The following is a 27668-nucleotide window of genomic DNA, read 5'->3' as shown; positions in this document are numbered from 1 at the left end:
GCCAGCCCAGCCCTGTCCTTCTGTGCTTGCAGGGCTACAGGCTGCAGGCGTGTGCAGCGCAGCCAAAATGATCCAGCACGTGGCTGCTGCAGTTTGCACTCTGTACTCTGTGGCTTATTCGGGGTATTTTTTAACCCACTTGGCACGTAAGTCGAGGTTTTCCCTCGGTGCAGCATCTGTGGCTTTGGGCTTGCTGTGTGCTTTCTGTTCTTCCTCCGGAGCTGAGTTGACTTTGGAACCAAATGGCCATGAAGACACCATTGCTTTGGGAGAGCTCCTGCCAGCAGCTGCAGCTGAAAAAGGGGGTGTCTGCAGCCAGCGGGGCGTGCACAGCATCTGCAATGAGCCCTGGGGGGTTCTGTTCCCTCAAGCAGGGAGTCTGTGCCAGCAGAGCCTGGAACTCCCTCCCTTTGCTGCTCCAGCCAAGAACTGACCCAGCCCAGTATTTTGTGCTGTTCTCTTGCTTGCTGTGGGAAGGGACTGTGGCTCCTGGAGGGATGCTGTGAAAGCAAAATGCTCTCCTGGGGTTGCCTTGCTCCATGGCATTTCCCAGCACTGGCAGTTTTTCTCCTAACAGCATCTGGTTCATGTTCCCTCTCCCATTGCAGGGCACCTCATGTCTGGATTCCGAGCAGCTCCTCCTTCGGTGAGTGGGAAAGGAACCTTTGGTGTTTGGAATTGTGCAGCAAGTTGTGAGCTCGGCATGTGGCAGCCAAGTGCCAGCCTGGGAGGCTGAAGGAAAGTTCCTGTCAGTGTCTTTGCAGCAGCAGCAGCAGCAAAGGGATCCCCGGCAGTTTTCTCCTTTTCTGCTGAAGAGCTTTTGAAGAGCTGCAGGTCTGGTTTTGCAGGCAGAGGATTGCTTGCTGGCTTTAGCCATGGTGGAATATCGAATTCCCAACAATAAGTGGCAATGTCGACTTCAGCCCATTGTTAGTTGGAACAGCTCCAAACCCCATTTCTGCTTAGTGCAGCTGGATGTGCAGCTGAGGATAAATAAGGTGATAACTGCGATAGAGCTTCCCGTCCCTCACGCTGCCGTCTGTCCACAGGGCACAGAAGCAGCACCAGCACCTCCTGGGGCTCCCTCTGCTTCCAAAGAGGAGGCCCAAGAGGAGGAAGACAGCAGTGAGCTTCCCGCTGCTCTGGGGGACGATGGTGAACTTCCCTCAGTGCTGGGAGATGACAGTGAACTTCCCGCTGCTCTGGGAGACGAGGGCAAACATCCCGCGGTGTGGGAATGCAACGGCGAGGCTCCCGCGGGGTGGGACAAGGACAGGGGACATCTCTCGGCCTGGGACGAGGACGGTGGATGTCCCCTGGTGTGGGACCAGAGTGGCCAAGCTCCCCCAGAGTGGGATGAGGATGGAGGAGATCTCCCGTTGTGGGATGAGGATGGAGGACATCTCCCTGCGTGGGATGAGGATGGAGCACATCCTGTGGCTTGGGAAGAGGAGAGTGAACAACTCCCAGCATGGGAAGTGGACAGCGAACATCCCCTGGCTTGGAAAGATGATGGCGAACCTGCAGCGTTTTGGGAAGAGGATGGAGAAGCTGCAGCATTTTGGGAAGAGGATGGAGAAGCTCCCTCTGCTTGGGAAGAGGACAATGAACCTCCCTCCACTGTGGGATCCTGGGCTGAACATTCTGACAGCAGCACAGCCCTGCAGCCAGAGGGGAGAGGGGAGTGGTGCCTGATGCAGCTGAGTACGTCTGCTCTGTTCCTGGGTGCCCCAGCAGGTGCTGTGTGTGTGTCTCGGCATCAGCTGCACCCAGTGTTGCTCTGCAGCTGAATGTCACCGAGCCATTGATTGTCCTTCCCCGGCTGACACCAAGGGGCTCACGGCCCCAGGGAGTGGGGCTGGTTCTGGCTCTGCTGCAAGGCGGGGTCTCACTCTGGGAGGGAGCGTCTTCCACGTGGTTTCTTTCAGGGAACACCGTGAGCGAGGAGGAGCCTGCCGAGAAATACCTGGAAGTGGAGCAGATTGGCCAAGGGTAAGTGCACGGCAGCTGCTGCTGCACAAGCAGGGCCGGGTGTTGTGCTGGTGCAGGATCAAGTGAGAAGTCAGGAGAGCTCCAAGCACCTTCAGACACTGGCTACCATCCTGCTGTCTCTCAGTCCTGATCAGAATTGATAACTGTGGTCAGAAGGCGCCATCAAAGGCCCCTGAGGCTGGCAGTGTCCTGCCTGCAGCAAGGAGCAGGACCTGGAAGATCTTCTGTCCCTGGAACTGGATTGACTAAAAGAGCAACTCACCATCTGGTGACTGTCAGAATAACATTTTTTAAGAAGATTTCTTTCAAATATTTTCCTTCAGAAAATATCCACTGGTCAGGATTATCAACCTAATGGTTTAGAAACAGAAACCAGAGATGAACTAATAAGTGCTCTATTCTAGCACAGGTAGCAGACCCCATCCATTCAGTAACAGACACAGGGCTGATGCACTCTGGGGGAAAATGCATCACCTGCCTGATGGCAGGGCCCTTGTGGAACCTGCAGGTCTTAGGCAGGAAATGGAAAAGGATGAAATGCATTCTTTGCCAGTTCTTTCGACACCCATTTCTCACCTCAGGTTTTCAACTAAAGCAATTCAGTGAGGACATTGGGATTTGCTCCAGCCCAGTTGCCTTAATGTTGGGTCTCAGTTTTCTCCTGCACACCTTGCATGGCAGAGGGCTGGTGGCTGCTGTGCTGTTGTTGGAAGGGTCGATGCACCCAGGTGTTTGTGAACGCTGCAGGCAGCAGAGATCTCCTGTCTGGGCTGGCTTTCCCTGCCAGGGCCTGAAGCGCTGCTTCTTTCTTCTCTGCTGTTTTGTCTCCAGGGCTTTCGGAGCCGTTTATAAAGGACTCGACAGGGCCACTGGAGGAGAGGTCAGTGCCAACACGCCCAGCACGTCTGGCAGCTCTCCAGGGCTTTCCCCTCTGCTGGGAGCTGTGGCTGCAGCTTTGGGGGCCAGCAGAGCTTTCCTGCCCAGGCTGCTCCTCTGAAGGCAGAGCAGTGTCAGCCTGCAGAGCACAGCTGGGACAGACTTGGTCCTTCTGAAGCGCCAAAGGAATGCAAGGAGGGCAGCGGTGTCTGTCAGAGCAGGACACGCTGGCTTGGCCTTCATATCTAAAAGTGTGAATGCATCAGCTGCTGGAGACTGAGGCCCAATTGATCTTCATCCCAGCCTCAGACAGGAACATTATTTAGCTATTATTAGCTAAACTACAACACTATTATTTCTATCCTGCCTTTCATTTTCAAAGGGTACCTTAAGGCCTAATTAGGGAGAGATCCTGCTTGGGCTCAGTTTGGGGTTTTAGTCCTACTTCAGCTGTGCACAGAGGGAGAGGGAGAGAAATGAGGAGATGGATGTCCAGAGCAAAGCTCTCTCCTAAACCCTGCAGATGTGTTTGGTCTGGTGTCAGTGACAGCCTGTGACAGGGATCACCTGAGCAATGGGTGTGCGTGTCTGCTTTGTTGTGCAATCCCAAACAGAGCAGCTGGATCTGAAATCATGACTAAATCCCATAGAATTGCTAAAGGGTTCCTGGCTGTTTTGCTCTGGTTTCACAGAACCAGAATTACCTCCTGCTTGCAAAATGGGTTTGAATAATAATAATGAGAGTGTTGAGGCCATTTGAGAAGACTGTAGGTGCAGAGAATGTTTGTTAGAGCTTTGAGGCTGACAGCTGAGGGACCATTTCTGCAGAGCTTGCAGGGCCAAATGTCTCTGGCCATGTGTCCTGTAAGCAGCCCCCAGCTGGCAGAGCAATGGGCTGTGGGAATGGCCCTTGCTGAGCTCTGGTGTCCCATCCCAAGGCAGTTTGGCACAGCCCGGCTCCGTCGCTCCACAAAGACTCGCTCTGTGTTTGCTGTGGCCTCCTGCCACAGACTCCTCCAGTTAAAGGCTGCAATGTCCCTTCAGGTGGCCATCAAGAAAATGAGTCTCAGAGGGCAGAACAAGGAACGAGCTGTGAATGAGATCCTGCTCCTGAAGGACAAGAGGAACCCCAACATTGTCAACTCTTTGGACAGGTGAGTGCTTCAGCTCTGATCCCGAGCCCGGGCCCTGCGTTAACCTTTCCTGGCATCCGGAGTCTGTAGCCTGTTTTGAAAATGCCTGACCCAGCCACATCTTCCCAAACCAACAGCCTGGCAGTTCATCCCTCCATGTGCTTTTGTTGCTTTGCTTTGGTTTTTCCTTCAAGTTGACCCCGTTTGCTTTGTCTCCCAAAAAGTGCTGATAAACCACAGCAGAAATTATTTCCCTTGGCTTCTTCTTCCCAGCCCTTTTCCATTGCTACAGTTGCCAGGAAGATCTGGTTCTTGTTTCCAGAAATGCCTCATTTGCCCATTTTTCACTGGCCTTGCCTGTTTCTGAAGAGACTTTCTGAAAGGGTTTCTGACTGCTTTTGTCCCAAGTGCTGCACGGCCTCCTCCCCTGGATAACCCTGGCAGTTGTGTTGCCTTGTTCTGGAGGGAATGGTGGAACTGATGAGTTCAGAAGCTGAACCAGCTGGGGCCAAGGGTTGTGGTTCCACATTGATCTGGGCTGTTGCTAAACTGCATTTTTCCCCTGCTGCCATCTAAGGCCTCTCCTTTCTCGCAGGTGTCTCCTTCCCCTTTAGACTGTGCAGATTCCAAGGGCTGTGCAGCCTGGCAGGAATGTCTCTCCATCTGATTCTGTCCTCACTGACAAGTGACCTGGAAACAAAACTCCACTCCAGGCTTTTCCATGGGGGAATTGAGCTCTGCACGTTCATCTCCATGCCATTGCTTTCCTCTTCCAGCTTCCTTGTTGATGGAGATCTCTGGCTGGTGATGGAATACATGGATGGAGGAACTTTGCGGGACGCTGTCAGACAGACATGCATGGCTGAAGGAGAGATGGCAGCTGTCAGTCGGGAGGTGAGGGATCCTGCTTGTCACTGCCATGGCTGGGACACGATGGTCCTTCCAAACAGGGCGTGAGAACAGGAGTGGCTCCATGCTCAGGGCTTTGTTTCTGAGTTGTTTTTATGAGCTGGAGAAGAAAGAGCCTCTGCAGGGAATGGCCTGCCAGCATCACTGCACTTCTACTCTGTTCTTGTTCTCTCTCCTGCTGTTGTGGTACTCTCTGTGTGGTTTGGATTTGATTTGCTGTTCTCAGCTTTGCCTTGAGCCCTTTGCCCGGAGCTTGTGTGCACTGCACTCCTGGCCTGTCACAGCAAAGCTGCTGCTGGCAGAATTCTGAGCTGTCCTTTCTGGTGTGATATATTCCGGCCATTGGTTTTTGCCCTCATGTTTCTTGTTCTCTCTCAGTGTCTGCAGGGCCTGGATTTCCTCCATTCCAACCGGATGATCCACAGGGATCTGCAGAGCTCCAACATCCTCCTGGGCATGGACGGCTCTGTCAGGCTGGGTGGGTGTTCCTGGCCAGGCACGGCGCTCCCGGGCTGCGGGGCTGGGGCTGCTTCCCAGGGAGGGCCAGAGCCCCACAAGGGCTGCTGGGGGCACTGCCCGGCCCCTGCTGCCAGCTGAGAGCGGCTGCCCCTGCAGAGAGCTCAGGAGAGGAGCAGGGGGCCAGCAGTGCCTTTGCTCTGGCCATGGCCCTTCCAGAGGGGCAGCAGTGGGAATCTAAAGCTCCAAGGGAATCAGTAAAAGCCACTGCAGGAAAGCTGAGGGTTTCTTGAAGGGCCCAGTTCCATCTTTCCTTGGCTACAGCCCTGAGGACTTTTCCAGCTGACTTCACTACTGCATTCTCAGACTGAGCATGGGGAATCATTGTGCTTGGTTTCCTCATTGCAGCTGCCTTTGACAGGGTTTGTTTCTGTCCTCAGCTGATTTTGGCCTCTGCGCTCAGCTCAGCCCTGAGCAGGACCAGCGCAGCTCCATGGTGGGCACTGCTCACTGGATGGCCCCAGAAGTTGTGACCAGATCTCCTTATGGCCCCAAGGTGGACATCTGGTCCTTCGGCATTGTGACCATCGAGATGGTGGAAGGAGAACCTCCTCACTTCAGGGAAACGGCGGCCATGGTAAGAGGCAAATTCTCCAGGGGCTGCAGAGGCTGCGAGCACAGGGGGACCCTGCACTGGGAGCAGCAGCTGGAGGTTTCTGCACATGGGAAGAGAATTCCCAGAGCACTCCAGCCTCAACACAGACGAATATTCTGCAATCTCCAGCAACAATTTGCTTTGGGATTTACGTTGTTGCAGCTCTTCTGGCTGTGAGGATGACCTGAAAATGGGAAGCAAGTGCATCAGGTCTAATGTTACCTTGCAAGAAAACCCCAAACCACCCCACATCCTGACCCCAAACCCAACAAGTTTTCTGCAGGAGTTCCTAAAAGAGGTTTTGCGAGATGATTTCCCCCCTGATTCTTCTCACTGGGAAACTTGTTAAAAAACATGAAGATGATTGTTTAACATCCCCATAGTCCAACACATTTCTTTCCTACTCCAAGCTACTTTCTCCATGTCACCAAGCCTGAGCTTTCAGCATCACAAACCTCCTGTTTCTTGCCTGGCAGTTTCTGGGATGGGGCATCAGGAATGCATTTACTTGAGTGTCAGTGGCACTGCAGAGATGCACTTGATGGAAGAATCCTCTGAAATAACGCAGGCAGACCACAGTGACTCTGGAAAATGGCCTGTAAAGCTGGTGTCCATATTTGGAGAAGCAAAATGGGCTATTTCTGATGGAGGTTCCTACTAACAAAGCCAGCCAATGAAACTGGCTCTCAAGGCGAGATCATTTGGATGTTGCAGTGGCTGTGGCAGCCCCATAGGTTTGGGTTTTTTGGTTGGCATAGCAAAATGAGCTCTGAGCAGCATCTCTGGCAGGGAGGAAAGTGCCCCTGGCGCTGGGGCTGAGGCCCCGGGGTGGATGTGAGCCCGTGTGGGTGTGAAGGAAGCTGGCAGAGCGCTGAGTTTGCTTTCCCTGCAGGCTCGCGCTCTGGTCCGGCAGAACGGGACCCCGCAGCTGCAGGAGCCCCGGCGCCTGTCGGCTCTGCTGCGGGACTGCCTCGAGTGCAGCCTGGAGCCGGACGAGGAGCGGCGCTGGGCTGCCCAGGAGCTGCTGCAGGTGAGAGCCAAGGGCTGCAGGGGAAGCAGCAGCGCCAGGGAGGGGTTTTCTTGTGGGGCCCCCTCCGATAGTCTCCAGTCTCGCTGCGTTCCACGCGCAGAGCAAGCAGAATCCTCGCCTGCTGTGGCCTGGCAGGCTCCTTTCGAGCTCATCTGGACCTGGTGCCCCACAGCGAGCAGGGACATCTTCAAGCAGCTCAGGGGCCTCAGAGCCCTGCCTGACCTGAGCTTGGATGTTTCCAGGCAGGAGGCACCTCCCACATCTCTGGGCACCTCCTGTCAGTGCTTCCCTACTCTCCTGGTTAAAAAATTCTTCCTTAGATCTAATCTGAGCCTGCTTCCCTCTCCTGAGTTTCAAACCATTTCCCTTTGTCCTGTTGCAACAGAGCCTGTGAGGAACTTGATTCTGGAAAGTAACAGTTCATTTCTTTCCTTTTTATCCTTTGGGCAGCACCCATTTTTATCATCAGCAAAGCCTCTCTCCAGCCTGACCCCACTGATCACTGCAGCAAAGCAACTGAGGGAGCAGCAGAGGAGATGAAGCACTTGAGGACAGCTTTCAGTTACAGTAGTTAGGACAACTAGTTAGTTATGGTAGTTAGCACTAGTAGTTAGTTATGGTAGTTAGCACTGGTACTTAGTTATGGTAGTTAGGACAGCGTGTTTGTTATGGCAGTTTTTTGAATAAAAACTCTCTTAAACCTCAACTCCCTTGACGTGTCCCTTCCCTCTCCCGCCGTGACTCAGCTGCCCGGAGCAATGTGAGGGGAGGGCGGGCCCAGCCTGGCCCAGAGCTGAGCCCCAGCAGAGCCCTGGCAGAGCCCAGAGCAGCCTCGGCACCTGCAGAGTCAGCCTGGAAGGAGGCGCTTGGAGCCTTCTCGGCTGCACCCGGCTCTTGGTTACAAACTGTGTGTGCTGGAAAATGCCACCGGCTCTGCAGGAGGGCAGAAGGGGCCTGGGGAAGGCCCAGGTGCTCCATGCAAGGGAAAAACCTGCCCTGGGTTTGTTATAAATAACTAGGTAGTGTTGGCTTTTCCTATTATGTATTGACGTCTACAAATTATTCTTAATCACAACAATTTTGATAGAGTACAGTTTGTAATCACTTTTCACTGCTTTTGCTATAGTATAATTTGTCAGCTTTTTGTGGCCAATGCCTGGCCCCTGTGTAGCTCATATCCTCAGAACATCATTTATGGATGATATTTGAGTTTGTGGACAGTGTGAAAAACATACATTATAGTTTTGGCTTTTGCAAAATATTCAAGTGGATGCCATGTGTTGTGCATTAGAATGTTAACTTTTGCAGAAGTAGCTGTAGTTGTGAAATAATAACTAATGCTTTTATTTTTGTAACTAACTGACAATAATAACTCAGAGATATTTGTCAAAGAGCTAATGTTCATTTAAAGTACTTGTGGAAATAGCTAAAAGCGTCTGCATGGTCAGATAACATTTAAGGAAGGGATGTGATGGGGCCCCTGCCACTGACCCTTCCACTGTCAATAACTGTCACCTGCTGAAACCACAGAACAGGGGCCCTTGTGAGGCAGTGACACACAACCCTCAAAACAGCAATCCACGATTCCTGCACGTGCTCTGCAAAGGCGAGTTGGGGGTCAAACCAACCTAAAGAATTCCTGGAACATGTAAACGAGTTCAAAGAAATGTTTGAATATGTACAATCATTATGAATATGTATTTGAACAATACAATGGAGAAACTAGACAAGAAGAGTTGCTGTGGTTAACCGGTGTGCCTCTGGCCATCGCCAACACCCAGCACTGTTACTGATTTGTCCCTTATTATTCCTTATTAACCTTTCAAAAATTCTAAAGAGTGGGGCTCATTTCTCACAAAACCCAAGGTGCTCACCCCTTGTTCTTCCCCCAAAGCCAGGATTTGTCAATCCTAAACTTTGTCTGGATGGAGGAGAAGGAGGCTGCGAGGAAAAGGAAGATGCACTGGTGTGGAGGCCCACGGGAGTCTCAATCTCCCACCCGTGGAGGACTGGTCCCCAATAAGAAGAATAGATTTCAAGGTTATGGTGAGAAGCTTGCTTCTCCCACAGATCTTTGCAGGCACATGCTGATTTATGGAAAGTTATGTTACCCCATTGGCCCGTTGGCCTAATTACCCTAGTTCACCCCCTATTACCCATCTCTGGTTAGTCCCTAGAATGTTCTCCCTCTCTGTCCCTCCATTGGCCCCAGTTTACTGCATTCCTCTGCCCCTGTTTCCCTATTAGCTGTCCCAACCCTTAACCCCTCCTTTGCCCCATTTTCCCCCATATCCATTGGACCCTGACCCTCAGCTCCACCCTCACTACCCCATATAAAAACCCCCTGTGCCCTCGGCTTGCACCCTGTCTTTGTCCCTGGACCCTGTTCAGCTCTGTCCCCTGTTCCTGTACCAATAAACCCAGTTTGCTGAGATCATACCCAGACCCATCCTGCCGACTTTGTCAGCTTTATAAAGCAGCCGTGAGCTCCGGGCTCCTGAGTGCCGGACGCTCCAAGGGCCTCGGCAGAGCCAGGACATTCCAGACTGGGACAGCCAGGCAGGGCAGGAGGAATCACTGCCCCTTTCCCCTCCCTGCTGCTCCATCTCCCAGCCCAGCATCGCTGCAGGACAGCCTCACTGCCAACGCCATCCTGCCAGGGATGGACTGGGGGGATCTCCTTCCCCTTCCCTCTGGCATGGAGGCAAATTCCATCTTCTCCTTGTCCACCCTCCTTCTTCTCCTCATTCTGTCCTTCATCCATCCACGTTCCTTTCCCATCTCCTTCCTCCCTTGTTCCTTCTTGTTCCTTCCTCTCCTCCTGCCTTTTCCTTTTCCCTTCTCCCTGTCTCTTCCTCTCCTTGTCCTTCCTCCCCCAGGCACTGAGCTGCAGACAGAGACCAGGGAGAACAAATCCCTGCCACAGAACCTCGTGGAAGAGGCCATTTGGAACAGCTCCACGGCGCAGGAATCCAACAGGGAGGAAAAGCCCCAGAGATCCCACAAGAGGAGGGGCTGCAAACCCAGCCTGGAGAGTTGTGAGGAGGTAAAACCCTCCCTGTGCCGGGAAGAGTGTGGGGAATGTGAGAAGAGCTTCAGGCAGAGCTCAGCCTATTCCTGGCTCCTCAAAAAACGGCAGTGCCAGATGCAGAGATCTACGGGGATGCAGAGATCCCCCCGCAGATCCACGGGATGCAGAGATCCCCCTGCAGCCCCCGGAGCAGCCACGCTGGAGCACGGGGATGCCTCAGAGGAGGCTGTGCCCCCGTGGCCAGAGGGGCCCCGCTGGAGCAGCCTGTCCTGGCAGGACTGACCCCGGGGCACAGTGACCCACGCTGCAGCACTTGGAGGGGGGCTGTGCCCCGTGGGATGGACTCAGCTTGGAGAAGTTCCTGGAGAAGTCTCCGGTGGGAGAGAGCCCAGGGTGCAGCAGGGGAACGACTCCTGTCCCCGAGCAGAGGGAGAAGCCCCGGGGCATGAAGTGAGCACGGCCCCATTCCCTGTCTCCGGCACTGCCGGGGCAGGAGGTGCAGCTGGAAGGAGGGAGGCGTGGGGGAAGGCTGGATTTAAGGCTCTTCACTTACTTCTCATTATCCTGCTCTGAGTTTTTGGAGTTTTCTGCCATAAATCCCTACCCTCCCCCACTCATCCACATGAATTTGGGGTGGTTTTCCCTTTTTGGGGGAAATCAAAGCGATGCACTGCTGCTCCTAATTAGAGGTAGGAGAAGTGAGGCTCCAGGGCTTCCCAGTGAGCCAGTGCCACCGAAGCCGCAGTGCCGGGAAAGCCGTGGCGGGAGGTGCGGAGAAGTTTGTTTGTGTTTTCAGCTCAATCCCCTCGGGCCCGGGCCCGTTCCAGGGCTGTTCCTCATCTCCGGCTCTGCCCTCACGCAGCCCGGGGAGCCCTGAGAGCGCGGGGCGAGGCTGTGCCGTGTGCAGAGCCCGCCCCTGGCTGCGATTGGGCGACGGTGCCGTCAGTCGTGGTTCTGGAGCGCTGATTGGTGGGATCGGGGCGGGGCAGGGCCCCGGTGGCGGCCTGAGGGCGGCCGTGGCGCCATTGGCGGAGCGTCTGTGCGGGCCCGGGAGCGGCGGCAGCGGCCGGAGCGCGGTGAGGCGGCGGCGGAGCTGGGAGGCGGTCGCAGCGCAGGTGGGAGCCGCGCTGGGTTGTGCGGGGGCTCGCGGCTCGCTGCGGGCCTCGAGGGCGGCAGGGGGCTCAGGCGGGTTCGTTGTGCCGTGTCCGGCGCGTGTTGCCGCTGGCGTGAGGGCGCTGCGGGAGCGGCTGCCCGCGGTCTCCTTGCCGCCGCTGCCTCGGCAGGAGCCGCTGCCGGAGCAGCGCTGGCTCGGCCCGGTTGCTGTGGCTGGGACAGAGGCGGCTGCCCCGTGCCCGGGGCTGTGCGGGGAAATTGACGTGGCCGGAGGTTTCTGTGCCCCGAGGAGACAGAGGAGTCCTGTACAAGTGACTTTATTGCTGAGCAGAGGGAGAGGCCGTGGGGCATTTGCCGTGCGCTCTCTGCCATTGTTGTAGTTCGCAGCCTCCTTTTTATCCTCATTTTCCCGGCTCATCTCCCTCTCCCTTTGCCCACTGGCTGAGGTACTTGGAAGGTTCAGACTTCCACATCTGCCCACTGCATGTCCTCGTTAATGTGCATTCCCACTTTTGTATAACAGCCGATATGCACGGCTCTGTTAAGTCTTTGTTCTTCTGGAAGTTCAGGAAATTAGCGGGACTTTCTGTGAGCAGCAGTCCATGTTATTTAGTAACAATTATTGAAGCTGGTGGTTTCGCCCGTTACTTCCTGATCTACAAGTCCCTGGCCCCTCTCTCAGCTGCTGAATGAGCTGCACTCTCAAGGTGTGGAGCACGGTAAAAAGGTGAGAGTTGCTGTAGCACAACAGAGGAGAAACAGCATTCGTTTAACCCATGGTCTGCCAGAGAGCCACAAAACCGTGACCCCTTCCCATCCTTTCCACGTTTGGGGTGGAACATGAGCTGCTTTCTTGTTTCCTTTGTTATCTGTTTCAGCACTTTTCCTTAGTCATCTATTGGCCAACAGCAGTTGGAGTAATTTAATTTTCCACAAACTCCTCTTTTTTCTACTAACAGATAATCTGATCCCATCCCATGGTGAAATGTTGTGTTCCTCATTTCAGTGGATTGCTCAGCAGGAAGGTCAGGAGCTGGAGCTGTCTGGTTGGTTATTCCGAGGACAGCTTGTAATCTAATGATGCCATTGAAATGAGAAATGGGTTCTGTGGCTCCTGATATGAATTGGTTTGGGTTCCCAGGGGCTGGTCCAAGGTGTTGTAGGATTTGTTCTGGTGGGCGTTGATGTTTTTCCCATTGTTTGCACTGCCTGAGGAGCCAGGGCTGCATCAATTGGCCGATTTTTTTGTAATTTAAACATCAAATACTTGGATTCCCAACTGATTTCTCTTAATTTCTGGTAGCAAAAAATCCCCAGTGCTCTAATATACCCTGTATATAATACTGACAGTGACAGCACATGTTGGAGTGGGCAGAGGGACGATTCCCCCCCATTTATTTATAGTGAAGTTTTCCCAACATTCTCCATTTGCCGTTTCCCTTTGCAGCTTCACCCGTTTCTGTTGCAGGGTCAGATATCCTCACCCTGGGCTCTGCCTTGAGCTGTGCAAATTCCATCAGGGCAAGCAGGCAGAGCTTGGGGTGAGGGCAGAGGGAATCAGCCCAATTCCTGCCCCAGGCAAGAGACCCAGGTACATTGTCCAGGCTTTGCCCAGCAGTGTTCATTTGCATTTCTAAAGCTCCTCTGCAGGCTGCCTGGAATGAAGCTTCTCTTCCAGGGCAGCCATCCAGTGACTCACATGTGCCCTGCTCAGAATCTGTTTCTTTTTTTGCTTTTTTCCTTTTCTTTAGTTTAGGTTTTTGTTTTGGTTTTTTGGGTTTGTTTTTTTCTTTAAACAATGTTGAAACAATCTATTAACTATTTATGAAATAAATGGTCACCTTTAAAGCTCTTGTAATTTTTTCCAGAATTCAGCCTAAAGGTGAACATGGAAAAAGCCAGACCAAAACTTGATTCTCACACTTCTGTCCCAAACCTTCCTGACAAAATAAAGTGAGAAAGCATATATGAAACATTTTTCTTTTGTTGTAATTTTGTCACTGCAGCTGCAGGGAAAACAAAAACTCTCCAAGAATCTCTTTAGTGTTAGAGTGTCAAGGCATTGCTTGGTTCTGGCCAGGATGTGCAACAGAAATAATTTCTTTCACAAATACCCTGGCTGTGCAGAGAAAATCATTCCATGGCATGTGAGTTTTACTAGATTTTTCCTAAACTTTATGTAGTCTGAACCAATCTAAATCCCCTGCTTTAATGTTCATTGCTTCCAAGTTGTGTAGGTTTTTAGTATTTGGTTTCCTGTTGGACACGGATTTCTTCCCCTCTGCTGTGAATTCGGTCCACACTCCTGGATTTCCTTGTCAGCCTTTTCCAGACCAGGTGTCTCCAGCTGTGCCGGGGGCAGTGTCTGGGGTAGCTGTTGGTTGCTGTTTGCTGCTGGGCGTTGATGTTTCGTTGCTGGTCGTTATCTCTGTGGGTGTCTGTTAAAAACGCCAATCACTTGTTTCCAAAATTTTAAAAGTTTAATAGTAATAAAATGGTTCTAAAAATAGTAATACAATTGGAGTAATAATAATTTGGACAAACTGAATTAGGACAATATGAGACAATAAAGACAAAGTGTTAGGGATGACCGGGTACCTTTTTCTGGGCAGCAGGAGCCCGAAAAAGGACACCGGAAAAAGGACACCCGTTAACAAAAGATTAACCCTTAAAAACAATAGCCTGTTGCATATTCATACACTTCATACATGATGCATAAATTCCATTCAAATACAGGATTCTGTCTGGTCATCATCAACTTCTTCTTCCAAATCCTAATAGCACCTTCGAGGCAGGACGAAGTTGGTTTCTTCTGATAAGAGGGCCATAAATTCTTCTTCTCTGAAAGATTTAGGTGTCCTGTGGCTGCTATCTCACTGCGAGTCCTTTCTTTTTAAAAAAAGTATCCTACATAGCATTGTTTCTATTTTAACAATTTTTTTATAACTTAAAACTATATTTAATGCAGTACTTAAGAAAACTAATACAGCATTACTTTCTAACACAACACATATAATATTCATTTTAATATTTGCGAAAAGCCAATCATAAAATACATGTGTTTTTCACAGTGTCTTTTGGGCTATTCCCAGTCAGTTGAGATGTTAAACTCATCTCCATTGAGTGGTGTAACACCCCTTAAATAAAACCTTTAAAATTCCTTTCCCAAGGCAAAGACAAACCAAGCCTGAGCAGAGAAAGAAGATTTAAAAGAACCAAAATGGGTACATTTTGCAGCAATGCGGTCCCAGTCAGCCCAGAGTGTGGGTGTGGGTGAGCCCCAGAGTGGAATTGTGCCGTGGTGCTCCCCAGCAGCTGTGGCAGTGCAGGCCCAGCCAGCGCTGAAGCTGCAGCAGTGGCAGCAAGGCTTGGCCGCAGTGGCTGGAGGTGCCAGAGGAGGGTGGCCAGGATTTCCGAGGGTTTGAGCAGAGGATCTGTGGGCAGGCCCAGGGGCTTGGCCCGCTGTGGAGCCCTGGCTGCTGCTGCGTTGCCTTCAGGGCAGGCTCAGTGGGGGCTCCCATGGTCCTGCTGCAGGCGGGAAGTGCAAATCTCCGGGGCTTCAGAGCCCCTGAGGCCAGGCTGAGGGGTCCCCCCGTGTTCAGCTGTGCTGGCGGCTGTTTCTGGCCTCAGGGACACTTGGCATGGGCCCCTTGGCCACCAGTGGTGCTGCTTTGCACTCCTTAGGCAGGAGCCGATGTCCTGGCTGGGTGTTGGCAACAGCAAAGTCCCAGGGCAGGCTCTGTGCCAGCCCAGCTTCCTGTGGGAGAATCTACCTTGATCTCTGATCCAGTGCTTGCTGAAGCAGTCAGAATTGCTTTTGCCCCCCTGTTAGGTGCCATGGTGTCAGCAGAAGATATTGAAGCCTTCCTGCCCAGGGCATTTCAGTGCCAGGCTCTTACAAGCACCCAGAGCTCCTTGGGTTGAGCTGAGCATGGGGCGGTGACCTGCGCTTTGTCTGATTCCCCTTCCTTCCCTCCCCTGGAACAGGCTGTTGCTTTTAGACACCACTTGTCCTGGTTGCTTCAGAGTACTTTGGAGAGGCTCCATATCTAATTTTCCCTATTTCCCTGGGGCTGCCCACACTTCTGGGTTCACTTCAGCATAGGCCTGGCCAGACATTTGACACAGAGGTACAACAGAACTGGCCTCTGTATCACCTTTTATAATATTAATTTGTGTTCTGAGTTTAGCGCTCAAATCCCTTCCCAGTAAATCATGGTAACAATTAGGAGCAAATAAAACTTCATGGATTTCCAATCCATCTCCCAGATCTACTAATAGTGGTTGAATAAAACCATACATCTTTCCCACTTATCCCGTCACTAATCAAACAAATCTTTTGCATTTTTCCCCCTTAGGTCTAAGATTCAGAGTGGATTGAGAGGCCCCTGTGTCCATCAGGAGAGGCCTCTTCTCAATGCAGACCGAGCTGAATGTTCTCAAGGGCTCCAGTGTGGAGGGTCCCTGGTGTGATGGGAGCTGTGACAGCCCTGCCAATCCATGTCCATCAAGGGGTGGACTTGCTGGTCCTGAGGGTGCTGCTGTCTGTGCTTGCAGTGTCCTTGTGCCCTGCAGCTGGAGCCCTGATTCCTTGCCAGGGGCTGTTTGGGTGGGCTGTCCCCTGCCGAGGAGGGCAATGCCTCTGCCGGGTGCTTGTGGCCGAGCCCGTGCCCTGGGTGCTGGGGCCCCCTTGGGCCCTGGGGCTGATCCCTCAGGGGCTGTAGGAGCTCTGCCCTTGCCTTTGTCTTCAGCTTGGCCTTTTGCTGCTCCCTTCTTGCATTCACCGCTGGGCCTTTGTGCCCAAGTGCTGCAGGGCCTTCTTCTGCCCCTCCTGCAGCCCCCTCAGTGCCTGTGGGTGCTTGTCTTGCTTTACAAGACAGGTGTCTGCTTGGGAAGGCAGAAAAAGCCTCTCTTGGAATGGAGAATGCAAAGCCCCTCCCTCTTAATTTTTAGACTAGTGGAATCAAGGGGCTCTCAGGCAAAGCTATGGGAATAGGAACAGCAGTTCTTTTCTAGTGTGTAAGTAAAGTAAACAAACAACACCAGCTCCGGCAGTGACAACAAACAGAGCCCGGAGCCAGTCCCGGCCTTTCGGCTGCGGCGCTTTCCCCTTGGGTGCAGTTCCGGGCACGGCCGGCAGGGGCGCTGGTGGCTCCCGCGGGGCAGGGCAGCGCATCCCTGCCATGGGAACCTCTCTTAACGGAAATAGAGCAATCCCTTCATCTAACTCTTTCACTTTTTTACCTTCTCTAGCCTTTCTCCTGTGTTTTGGGAAAGAATTTGGAGAGGACTGTCTTTTAGCTGAGCTCCTAGTGTTTCAATAAGGTGCTTCCTATAGAGAGAGAGAGTTTCCCTGAACAGCTGGAGCTGTGGTTACCAAGGGGATGTAACTCAGAGCAGGAGTGGGGTCAGGGGAGGATATCCCGCCGAGGCTCGGTGGGAGTGTGGGCAGGGTCTGCTGCCGGAATCGGCAGAGGGGGATGTTCCCGTGGAGACTGAGCCGGAGCGCGGGCAGCCCCCACATGGCTTATGGCGGCTGATCCGGCAGCTCCCGGCAGAGAAAAGGCAGGTGGGAGACCCCGGCAGCAGCAGCGGCGGTGCCCAGCGCAGCTGGCACGGGCAGGGCAGCTGGGGATGGGATGGCTGGGACCCGCCCTTGGTGCGGTCGGCGCGGTGACCTCGGCCCACGCGGCAGGACAGAGCAACCCCATCTTCCCCAGCATGGCCGGCAGAGCGGCCGCGGGCCAGGCAGTGGGAGCAGGGCACACAAATTCACCGCCAGCGCCGGGGCAGGTGGAGCTGCCCTGGGCAGTGAGCCCGCACCTGGGATGGAAACCGGGGCAGGCGGAGCTGAGGCGGGCAGCGAGCCGGGACCCGGGACAGGCGCCTCGGCCGCGAACGGAGGGGGCAAGAGCTGCAAAGGATCTCACTCTCTTTCTGATTCTTCCTCTTGTTCCCCTCCCTTTCATTTCCCCTTTTTCTTTTCCTGTTTTATCTCGGGTGTTGCTGATACTTTAAAGATTTTTATTCTCCTAAAATCTCCTGTCTAACCTATGGCATATTCTCTTTCTTCTAGATTAAACGGGAGTTTTTACAAATAAATCCAGAACCTAACAAATCTAAACTTCTGCTTGGATTCTTTCAAATGGTCAGTGAGCTAACTCACAACCTCCTAATGTTGTTTTTCTCATCACCTTTTTATTTATCCTTTGGCAATTTAAGCATCTTTCAGTAACTTGCTTTGCTCCTCCAAAAATCCCAGTGCATCCATAGTTCCTTAAAAAATGATCACACAAAGCTTGATTACCCTAGTGGGTTTTCTGATGCATGTCTTCTAATGTTTTCCTAGTAAGCACATTTTATTAAGTAATTTTCTTCCATCAAGAAGTTTCCATTTCCTTGATTTATCTTGTTCACTTCCTATCTCTTTTGATTCTTTTTTCTCATCTTCCGTAACCTTTGGAATTTCCAGTTTTTCCTGGTTTGGAGTTAATATTAACATAACTCTTTCAGCTCCATTTTCTGCTGCATCCTTAGCTTTGTGATGTGCCCCCAGTTTGCCCAGTTTGCCTCTCCTTTGGCCCGGGCCGGGTTCCCCCCGCCCGCAGCGGCTGGGAGCAGCCGAGAGCCCCGCGCTGCCCATGCCGACCTGTCCCGGCTCCATCGCCGCTCCTGCCGCGGGCTGCGAGGGCTGCGGGAACGGGGCACCGAGGGTGTGGCTGCTGCTGGGGGAGGAGGAGGAGGCAGGGAAGGGCAGGGATGAAGGGGGAGGAGGAGGTGGGGTTAGGGGGGAGGAGCAGGGGGAGGAGGGATGGAAGAGGAGGGATGAAGGCGGAGAGAGAGCATCGATGGAGGGAGGAAAAGGAGGTGGGGTTAGCGAGGAGGAGGAGGAGGGATGGAAGGGGAGGGATGACAGAGGAGGAGGAGGGGGAGATAAGACAGAGGAGGAGGAGGAGGGAGGGGGAATGGAAGGGGAGGAGCGGGAGGAAGAGGAGGGACAAAGGCGGATCGAGGCTGAGCTGAGGGAGCCAGGCCGTCGATCTCTGCCTGAATTCGCAGCCCCCACCTGTGGGATCATCGCCCCCCCCCATGGCTCCGGTGAGCGGGGAGGGGGAGCTCGGCCCGGATATCCCGGGGAGTCCCTGGGTTGGGGTTTTTGGGGGGATGTTTGGAGAATGAAGAAGTCCAAGGCTGAGCAGAAAAGGCCCCTTGGGGGGACATCGGGGGGTGCCGGTGGCGGCTGCCAGGGACGCCCTGAGGGGATCTCCTTGCCCTTGCCTGTGGCACGGAGGCAAATCCCATCCTGTCCTTGTCCTTCCTCCCCCAGAGCAGGAGCTGAGCATGGAGAGCAGGGAGGACAAATGCCCGCGGCAGAACCTGGTGGCAGAGGCCGTTTTGAGCGGCTCCATGGCGCAGGAAACCAATGGGGAGGAAAAGCCCCAGAGATGCCGCACAAGGAGAGGCTGCAAACGCAGATGGCGGGGATGTGAGAGAGAAAGAGCCAGCCTGGGCCGGGAAGGCGGCCAGAGATGGAGCCAGAGCTCGGAGCTGGTGCTCCATGAGCAGCTCCATGATGGGGAGAAGCCCCACAGGTGCGTGGAGTGTGGGAAGAGCTTCAGGTGGAACTACGACCTGATTGTGCACCAGAGGATCCACACTGGGGAACGGCCCTACGAGTGTGGGGAGTGTGGGAAGAGCTTTGGAGAGAGCTCCACCCTGATCACGCACCAGAGGACCCACACTGGGGAGAAGCCCTATGAGTGTTCCAAGTGTGGGAAGAGGTTTCAGACCAGCTCCCATCTCCTCCGGCACTATCAGACTCACACAGAGGAGAGGCCCTTCCAATGCCCTGAGTGTGGGAAGGGATTCAAGTACAACTCCACCCTCATCACCCACCAGCGCATCCACACTGGGGAACGGCCCTACGAGTGTGATAAATGCAGGAAGAGGTTTCAGACCAGGTCCTGTCTCCTCCAGCACTATTGGATTCACAGAGAGGAGAGGCCCTTCCAGTGCCCTGACTGTGGGAAGGGATTCAGGCAGAACTCCACCCTCATCACCCATCGGCGCATCCACACAGGGGAGAGGCCCTACGAGTGTCCCCAGTGTGGGAAGAGCTTCTCCAGCAGCTCTAACTTAACCCAACACCAACGGAGGCACCGGTAAGGGAAGCCCTGTGAGTGCCCCGAGTGCGGGCAGAGCTTCGTGCGCTGCTCCAGCTCCATCCCCCACTGGAGGAGGCACTTTGGGCACAACCCTGGTCACTCACATTCCCTGTGATCCATGTTGGGAGCACACCTGGCTGCTTCTCCTTTTGGTTTTGCCTTAATTTTCCTCTGCTTCACCTTCATTCTTTAAAAACACCCCAGACTAGGTTAAATGAAGGAAATTGATTGAATATATCTGAAGTTCCATAATTTCTCAGTTGTTTTAGAGGGAATTTAGGATTTGGGGACAGGTTCTGTGTGGAGTGCTGTTGTTGATAAGAGGCAGGAATTTGATCTCACCCTTCTTGTGTAGCTAGGAGCTCCTCCCCTGACCCAAACCCCAACTCCGCCCTTGGGATACCCTATAAAAACTCCATGGCTCTGCTTTTGTCCTGTTTTTGGGGGACAAGAAATGGATTCCCAAAGGATCAGCCCTTTTCCCACGGGATTCCCAAAGGATCATCCTCATTGTCCACTGGATTCCCAGAGGATTGTGACTCTCTCACTCATTTTTTTTGTTTCTACTACTGCATTTGTATTTTCAATTTTTCCTAATAAAGAACTGTATTTCTACTCCCATATCTTTGCCTGAGAGCCCCTTAATTTCAAAATTAATTCTAATTTTTATAGTTGTTTATTCTATTGATAAGAATAATAGTAATAATAATAATAATAGTAATAATTTTTTTTTTCAAAGGGAGCGGGTTTACATTTTCCATTTCAATGGAGGCTCCTGAAATGGGGAGACACCCCCAAGGACGGGCCATGTAAAATAGTTCCTGAAATATGTAAATTAGGTAATGGATATGCATAAGGCTCTAAGAATATGCAACAGGCTGATGGAATTAAAACCAGATTAATTAAGAGGTGTCCCCAAAAATAACTGGGGCATCTTGGTGGTCATAACAATCTTTGGTCGATGGTCCTGGTCTCCCATGACATCAGCCTGTTGCATATTCATAGACCCTCATGCATATCAATAAACTCATTTACATATTCCAGGAACAAAATTGCCTTCCTCCCTTTTGGAGGTCCCACCCCCCTCCCAGCTCAATTTGGGGTGTCCCATCCCCCTCCCAGCTCAGTTTTGGGATCCCATACCCCTCCCAGCTTACTTTAGGGGTCCCATACCCCTCCCACCTCGACATGGGGGTCCCATCCTCCTCCCAGCTCAATTCTGGGGTCCCACCCCTGTCTTTTCTCCACCCTCCCCCCCGCCCCGTTTCCAATCGTTCCCCCAGTCCCCTCCCCCGTGTTTGGTTTTGGGGGCTCCAGGCCCCTCCTGCTCCGTTTTTGGGTCCCGACCCTGTTTTGCATTAATTTGGGATCCCCAGCCCATCCCCAGGGTCACCTTACCCCCCTCCCCAAGTTCCGCTCCTGGCAACTGATGAGTCATCAGCGAGACACGCTCTGATTGGCTGGAAATTACCCCGCGCGGTCTGTGAGTGTTTACCGCAGTGAGAGGCCTTGGTCTGTGCCTGGCACCTGATGAGTCAGAGTCGGGCCGGGCGCTGATTGGTTTAAAATCGCTGAGCAGGGCCAGTGCTCTGAGTTTCTGCCCAGCGAGTGGATCGTCATCAGTGCCGCGCGTTCTGATTGGTCAGGATCTGTTTTAGAGTGGGGACAGGAGGAACTGGGGTTACTTGGGGTTTATTTGGGGTTATTTATGGACTATTTGGGGTTTATCTTGGGGTTTACTTGGGTCATTTCTGTTTATTTAGGGTTATTTTGAAGTATTTCGGTTTGTTTGGGCTTATTTGGGTTTATTTGGGCTTATTTGGAATTATTTGAGGTTCGTTGGGTTTATCTTGGTGTATATGGCATTGTTTTAGGTGTAATTGAAATCATTTGGGGTTTTATGGGTTTATTTGGGTGGTTATTTTGTTTTTTTGGGGTTATTTGGATTTGTTCGGGCTTATTTAGGGGATTTACGGTATTGTTTGGGTTTTTTGGGGGTTATTTGGGGTTTATTTCCAGTGCTTTGGGTTTTTTTGGGTTTTTGGGGTCATGTGGGGTCAAAAAATCCGGGAATGTTTCTCCTGCAAAAATATGGGAATTTTTCCATAAAAATCTGAGAGTTTTTCTCCAAAAACCTGGAAATGTTCCCTTAAAAATCCCGGAGGTTTCCCAGCCAATAGCGGCGCGCCCCGCCCCCAACCATCCAATCACCGCGCTTCATCTCCCAAATTAACGAATCACGGCGAACCCCGCCCCAAACCTACCAATCACCGGGCGTCTCCTCTCAGGAACTCCGGCCTCCCCGTGCGCCGATCCAACCAATCACTGCACGCCTCCCCTCAGACACACCCGCCTCTCACATGCCGAACCAACCAATCACCGCAGGTTTCCCTGCAGCTACTCCCGCCTCTTTCGAGCTCAACCAACCAATCACCGTGCCAAATCTCCCCTCAATCTCCCCTCGCCAAAGCCCGCCTCCCCCACCCTCTTCTGTCAATCACCACGCCCTCTACGAAACCAACCAATCATCGGGCGTCTCCTCTCAGCAACTCCCGCCCTCCCCGCGCTGCTCCAGCCAATCAGAGCCGAGCCGAAGCGGCGCCCCCTGACCCCGGGGCCGGGCATGGAGCGGGCGCCCCCTCCCCCCCGCCGCCCCCCGGGACCCCCTCAGGGACCCCCGGGAGCCGCCCCGGGCTCGAGCGGGTCCTGCGGGAGGCGCTGGAGAGAGCGGGGGAGGCGCTGGGAGAGGACGGGGGGCTCCGGGAGCTGCTGAGGAGGCGCAGGAACAGGTGAGGGGTCCTGGAGGGGTTGTGAGGGGAATTTGGGGAGGGGTCTTGAGGACGTTTAGGGGGCATTTGGGGAGGATCTGGGGGGAACTTGAGGGGGTTTTAGCGGGGTCTCGGGGTGCTGTGGGGGCTTTGGGGGGGAATTTTGGGAGGGGTCCTCGGGGGGTGTCACGATCCGTCCTCACGGACGGGTTTCGTGATGGTTCGTGGATTTGATCTCAGGGTGCAAAAAGAACCGACACGGTACAAGGGGGTTTGCAATGATAATCGAAACAAATGCACCTTTATTGAATGACCACAGCAAAATGCGAGAGGGATTAAGGGAGAGAAAAAGATAGAGGAAGAGACAGACAAAAGAGAGAGAGAGAGAAAGAGGGGGATAGAGCTACCAAACGTAGAGACGAAGTCCTTTGGTCCAGTCCAGTCGAGGATCCGCCTGTTACGTTGGGGAGATCTCCAAGTCTCTCGCTAACTCAGAGGTTTTTATTATGATAACTCTATTGGAAATTGCCGGGGAGGGGGGAAACAGATACAATAAGGAATAGATGTAACAGGTAGTCCATGCTCTCAGCAGTAAACGAGAGCCATTGTGTTCTTGGTCCAGCGGTCACAACCTGCAGGCAAACATCTCGCTTTGGTCAGCTTGCCTCCCCCACACACCTGCCCCGGGCTGGGGGTTTCAGTCCCAGTCCTTGGAAGGAGCAGAGGGGCCTTTTCACATGGGGGTTTCATGTCTCAGTCCTTGATGGAGAGGCTCCTTACATCTCAGTCTGTCTGTCACGGTGGTTGTAAAACAGGTGAGGGTCTTCTGTGGGGGGACCACCCAGAACTCAGGAGAAGTCCAGCCAGGCTGAGAGGTGGGACAGCTCCCAAGGCTGTTGTTGCACAAAGGGCACGGTGCTTCCTTCTTCTTCTCATTGGGCTCAGTGTAGCACACAGCAAACAACACCCGTGCAAACAATGGCTCGGCAACGCTCTCAGGTCTCAGGCACATGACTTTCTCCTTTGGAGCCAGAGATTTAAGACAGGGGGGGTCTTCTCTTCAGTGGTCCCCCAGTGACGATCGTGAGGCAGATGAGGGAAAATTCGGACAGACTCTCACACGACCCCGTGACTCACAATTGTCTTGAAGGGATCTTCATCAGCAGAACTCTGGAGTGTTGCTGATGGGTCTTTATGACTTGCTGTACATTGGTACTATACTTGGAAATGTAGAGACAGTATGACAGAGAGAGAGAGAAAAGAGAGAGAGAGAAAAAGGAGGAAAAGAAAGGATAGGAAAAAGAGGGGAAAAAGGGAGACAATAAAGAAACATACTTAATATTGATTATAACAGTATTATTTTCAAAACAATTTACAAGTGGTTAATTAATTAAAATAGTATTATTTTTATAACAATTCTCAAATTGGCAAAACAAATCACAAATAATTAAAAGCAAAAAGAAATAAACTAATCATAACACAAGCATTAACTTAAAAATGATTGTCTAAAATAATTCACTAAAAGTGGAAAATAATTTTCACAAAATCATAAATGAAAATCCAGGATTACTCTAAAACTCATATGCTTCATTCATAATTGCCTTGTGTCAAAGGCTTGGGGATGTCCACAGTGCATGGGACATCAGCCAAGTTGTGTGCATTAACTATAGATGTCAATCTTGTCAGCTCTTTCATGCTCCAATTCATAACGAATGGGACTGCTGATAAAATAAAACCAAGCAGAATTGGTATCAAAAGGATAACAATGGGATGACGCAGACTGCTCAGGACACCCGTGGCAGTAGGAGACCACCTAAAAGAGTATCCCACCCCCTGTGCTCGGCATCTTTCTCCACCCTTTCCATGACACGGGGTATCTGTCTCACATTGTGATGAACAGTCACCAGGGCTTTCTGTGCGTTTTTCTCAATCTTCTCAAGGATTTCAATTAAGTCTCAATGGAGCAGCAGTTGTCTTACCAAAGTGAGATCCATCCCAATAGGAGTAGGCATCAGTTTGTGAATCAGTGTGTAGTTGGATTGCAATAGGTAGTGAGAGGTGACTGGAGCTTCATAAGAGAAATCCCATCCTGCAATTTTGCTAAAGTTACAAGCACAGAAATTTGAAAGATTTTTAGTATCTACTACCACGTTTTCTACAAATACAAAATGACAAGCAGTTCTAAGCACATCTATTGCCTATGTATGTAAGGACTGTTTCAGAAGTCTTGTTAGGACAAATTTCAAAATGACAGATATTTTTTGCTCTGTGTCTAAACAAATGTCTTGAGCTATGATTGCATTGCTTTCACAGATGAGCCCTTGTTGTTCTTGGACAATACAAGATTCCAAATTAACAGTTTGCCATTTCTCACCAATTTGACGGGCCCATTCTCTATGGGATAGAGAACAGCTCCGCTGTAATTCAGTTCTAATGCTATAACAGGGAAAATCAAATGCTCTGAGGCATTGCGTATGGTTAACACAAAAGCTGTGGCTGTATTTGCAATGGGGTCATAGGTAAAATTCACCAGGTTCCACCAGGATTGGAATTCTCTTTCAAAGTCAGTGGCACTGTCCCAAATTATTTTCTGAATTTCAGTGGGAAAAGTGCCTTCTTCACCTTCTCTTATAATTGAGGCAGCAACTGACTGCATCCACAATTGTGCCTGGATACAACTGAGAGCCAAAGAAACGTTGTTTTGTGTAGCACCGAGTGCATCAATTACCAATTTGTGATCATTTACATTTACCTTTTCCCAAGCCAACCACAAACAACCCCCCTTCCCAGGCAGTGACCTTTTTTCAGTATCTCTGAAACCACGGGAATAAAAACCAACAGGCTTTGTCAGACCCTCAGGACCCCGCTGCCAAATATGAACGGAAAGCTGTGAGGAGGCAAATCCGTACTCCAGCTGAAAGGGATCTGTGGGATGGACAGGGTCCAGTGCTTGGTGAGCTGTCACTTCAAAAATCAGTAATTGCAATGTTTCCTCCTGAAAAGAAGTCCAATCCCATTTTATTCTTTTTCTCAGCAAGTCATAAAGGGGAGCAAAAGGGTCATTCTGGTTACTGAGAGATTTATCTGGTCTTTCTATAGGAGACATAGCTACTGTGGTTTTCTGAAGGAGAATTGCTGTAGGTTTAAGTGTTCCTAGAAGCCCTTGAATTAGAGCTCATATTTTCAGGCTTTACAGGTAATTGCATTGGTGACTCAAAACCAGGAACTTGTTGGATCGGCGGAAGAAATGCGGCACTCAATATGCGTGATCAGCAAGTCTCCAACTTTATTGATAGTTCACACATATTTATATTGGTGTTAATGTGGCTTATACATATTGCAAAGCTGAGCTCATTATTGGTTAATTACTTCTCGGTCAACCACGCCTACTTCCACACTGGAGCGGTTAACTGGAAACCTACAGGTAGAATCAGGCTTTGGTATTGATGGATGGCTCAAATCTTTAGGCCTGGGATCATGGTTACGCTCTATTGTTAAGGTCAGCATTATAGTGGGCATTATAGCTTTGTTAGTAGTATTAATTTTGCCATGTTTTTGCATATGCCTACAGAACATGGTGCAAAAGATGGTATCTGCTGCATTTAATCAGACTACGCTTGTTCAAGAGAAAAACGGGGGAAGTGTGGAGAGCTTTGTGGACAGCTGGCCAGCTGAGAAAGGTCACATCGACATAATAGCGTTGGTTAAGTTAGAAGGAGGCAAGTCTAGGATTCAGCAGTCAGTGTCCAACCACTGACAAGGACATTGTGCCCTTGGTGCAACAACAGGATAGAGGAGAGGAACTCTTGCCAAAAATATGAGGACATTTTCAGCAGAATGTAGAAGTAGTAACAAAATAACCATAAGAATATAGAAGTAGGCTTGGTTGACCAATAAGTAATTAACCAATAATGAGCTCAGCTTTGCAATATGTATAAGCCTCATTAACACCAATATAAATATGTGTGAACTATCAATAAAGTTGGAGACTTGCTGATCACTCATATTGAGTGCCGCATTTCTTCCGCTGATCCAACAAGATCCCCCATCAGGAAACCCGACCATGAGGAGGAATCGTGACAAAAACACAATTTTATTATCAAGGGGTCAAGGGAATTATTAAGTAATATTAAAATTATTTTTAAATTCTATAAATGTAAATTATAGAGATGTTTTCATATATTAAAATAAAATGTTATTAAAATTAAAAAGTATTAGTTATTTTAAAGTAATTAGAGATTCTTAACAAGGGCTGAGCTCTCTCTCCCCGCTCACTGCGGGATGTGGGGAGGGGGCGATGCTGACAGGGCTGGGGGGGCTGCAGCTCCGGCGGGGCGGGGAAACCGTGGGGATCTGGTGCTGCTGCTCTTCCTCCTCCTCCTCCTCCTCCTCCTCCTCCTCCTCCTCCTCCTCCTCCTCCTCCTCCTCCTCCTCCTCCCGCTCCCCCCGGGCCCAACCCCCACCCTTTGTCCCCCTCTCTTTGCCCAAATCCGTCCCATCACCGCCCCCCCCCCAACCCCTCCCCATCGCCCCCCAATAAACGGCCCCGGGGCCAACTGGGAAGCTTTATTGGGAGCACTGGGAGCAGGCACTGGGCGGGGGCAGAGCGCCAGCGGGGCTGGGGGGGAACACGGGACCCCCCCAAAATCAGCGGAGCGGGGACGGAGCGGGGATCCCGGCCGGGCCCGAGCCCACGGGGAGGGGCTGCGGCCGCCGCCGGCTCAGGAGCTCTGTGGGCAGAGAAAAGGGGGTGACACCGGGCTGGGGGCCCCGGCGGGAGCGCACACGCTCCGCCACGGCCGGGACGCCACCCCCGGCACCCGCCCTGACCTTCTTGCGCACGTAGAAGCCGAGCCCCAGCGCCAGGAAGACGAAGCCCAAGACGAAGCCCCCGATGCCCGTCAGCATCTTGCTGCGGGCGGCGTCCAGTGGCATCTCTGGGGGGTCCGCAGGGCTCAGCACCCCCAAAACCTCTCAGGGACACCCCCAGCCCCTCCCAGCGCCCTCCCTGTGGCCCCCAGCCCAGCCAGGACCCCCTGAAACCTCCCCCTGATATCTTCCTGACCTCCCCAGGAGCCACCAAAGCCCCTCCTGCCCCTCTCAGATCCCACAGCCCCCTCCTGATGGCGGAGAGGGAAGACAAGCAGTCAATCAATATGATTGGTAAAGCAAGCTTCAGTTTATCTTGAGTACACCGGTACTTTTATATTGTTTTCCAGTAATTATGCATACTTGTCTTTAGTTTATTGGTTTAATTGCTCATACCTGTCGTGAGTTTCTTGGTTTAAAGCAAGAGATTACATTTACATATTCCTCCTACTTTGTGGTTATGCATACTTTATGGTTTCTGTTCTCGTTGCTGTCCTTGCCCGTTCGACCTTGTCAGCAGGCAGGACACAGCATCTTCCTATCATGGCATGCGGCCTGGTTCTGCTAAGTGCGGCCCACTTATGCCAAGCTGCTAAGTTAACATGTATGCTCCGTTATCATGGGGCTTGCTTGTACAACATTTCCACGGATCCATGGCCCTTTTCCTCCAG

General features: G+C 51.9%; 1 protein-coding gene and 2 pseudogenes across 1 annotated transcript; 2 read left to right on the top strand and 1 right to left on the bottom strand.

Moving 5' to 3' along the window:
• Window positions 1-27668, bottom strand: part of LOC136570611 (uncharacterized) — a 708931-nt pseudogene that overhangs the window by 121247 nt on the left and 560016 nt on the right.
• LOC136570574 (serine/threonine-protein kinase PAK 3-like) lies at window positions 68-7591 on the top strand. The gene is made up of 10 exons (XM_066571041.1): window positions 68-146; window positions 609-646; window positions 1050-1305; window positions 1929-1992; window positions 3879-4022; window positions 4778-4895; window positions 5289-5388; window positions 5807-6003; window positions 6914-7051; window positions 7502-7591. The coding sequence occupies exons 1-10, from the start codon at window positions 68-70 to the stop codon at window positions 7589-7591; spliced, it is 1224 nt and encodes a 407-aa protein (XP_066427138.1).
• Window positions 11108-26208, top strand: LOC136570573 (zinc finger protein 391-like; annotated as a pseudogene).

Source organism: Molothrus aeneus, unplaced genomic scaffold, assembly GCF_037042795.1.
Source record: "Molothrus aeneus isolate 106 unplaced genomic scaffold, BPBGC_Maene_1.0 scaffold_35, whole genome shotgun sequence".
Taxonomy (NCBI): Eukaryota; Metazoa; Chordata; class Aves; order Passeriformes; family Icteridae; genus Molothrus; species Molothrus aeneus.
This window is presented reverse-complemented; position numbering and strand designations above follow the sequence as displayed.

Excerpts from the sequence above, each read along its gene's own strand:
- LOC136570574 (XM_066571041.1), top strand. The coding sequence starts at position 68 with ATGATCCAGCACGTGGCTGCTGCAGTTTGCACTCTGTACTCTGTGGCT. Across the intron at positions 147-608 it reads TTTTTTAACCCACTTGGCAC|GGCACCTCATGTCTGGATTC; the intron begins GTAAGTCGAGGT and ends CTCCCATTGCAG. Across the intron at positions 5,389-5,806 it reads GGACGGCTCTGTCAGGCTGG|CTGATTTTGGCCTCTGCGCT; the intron begins GTGGGTGTTCCT and ends TTCTGTCCTCAG.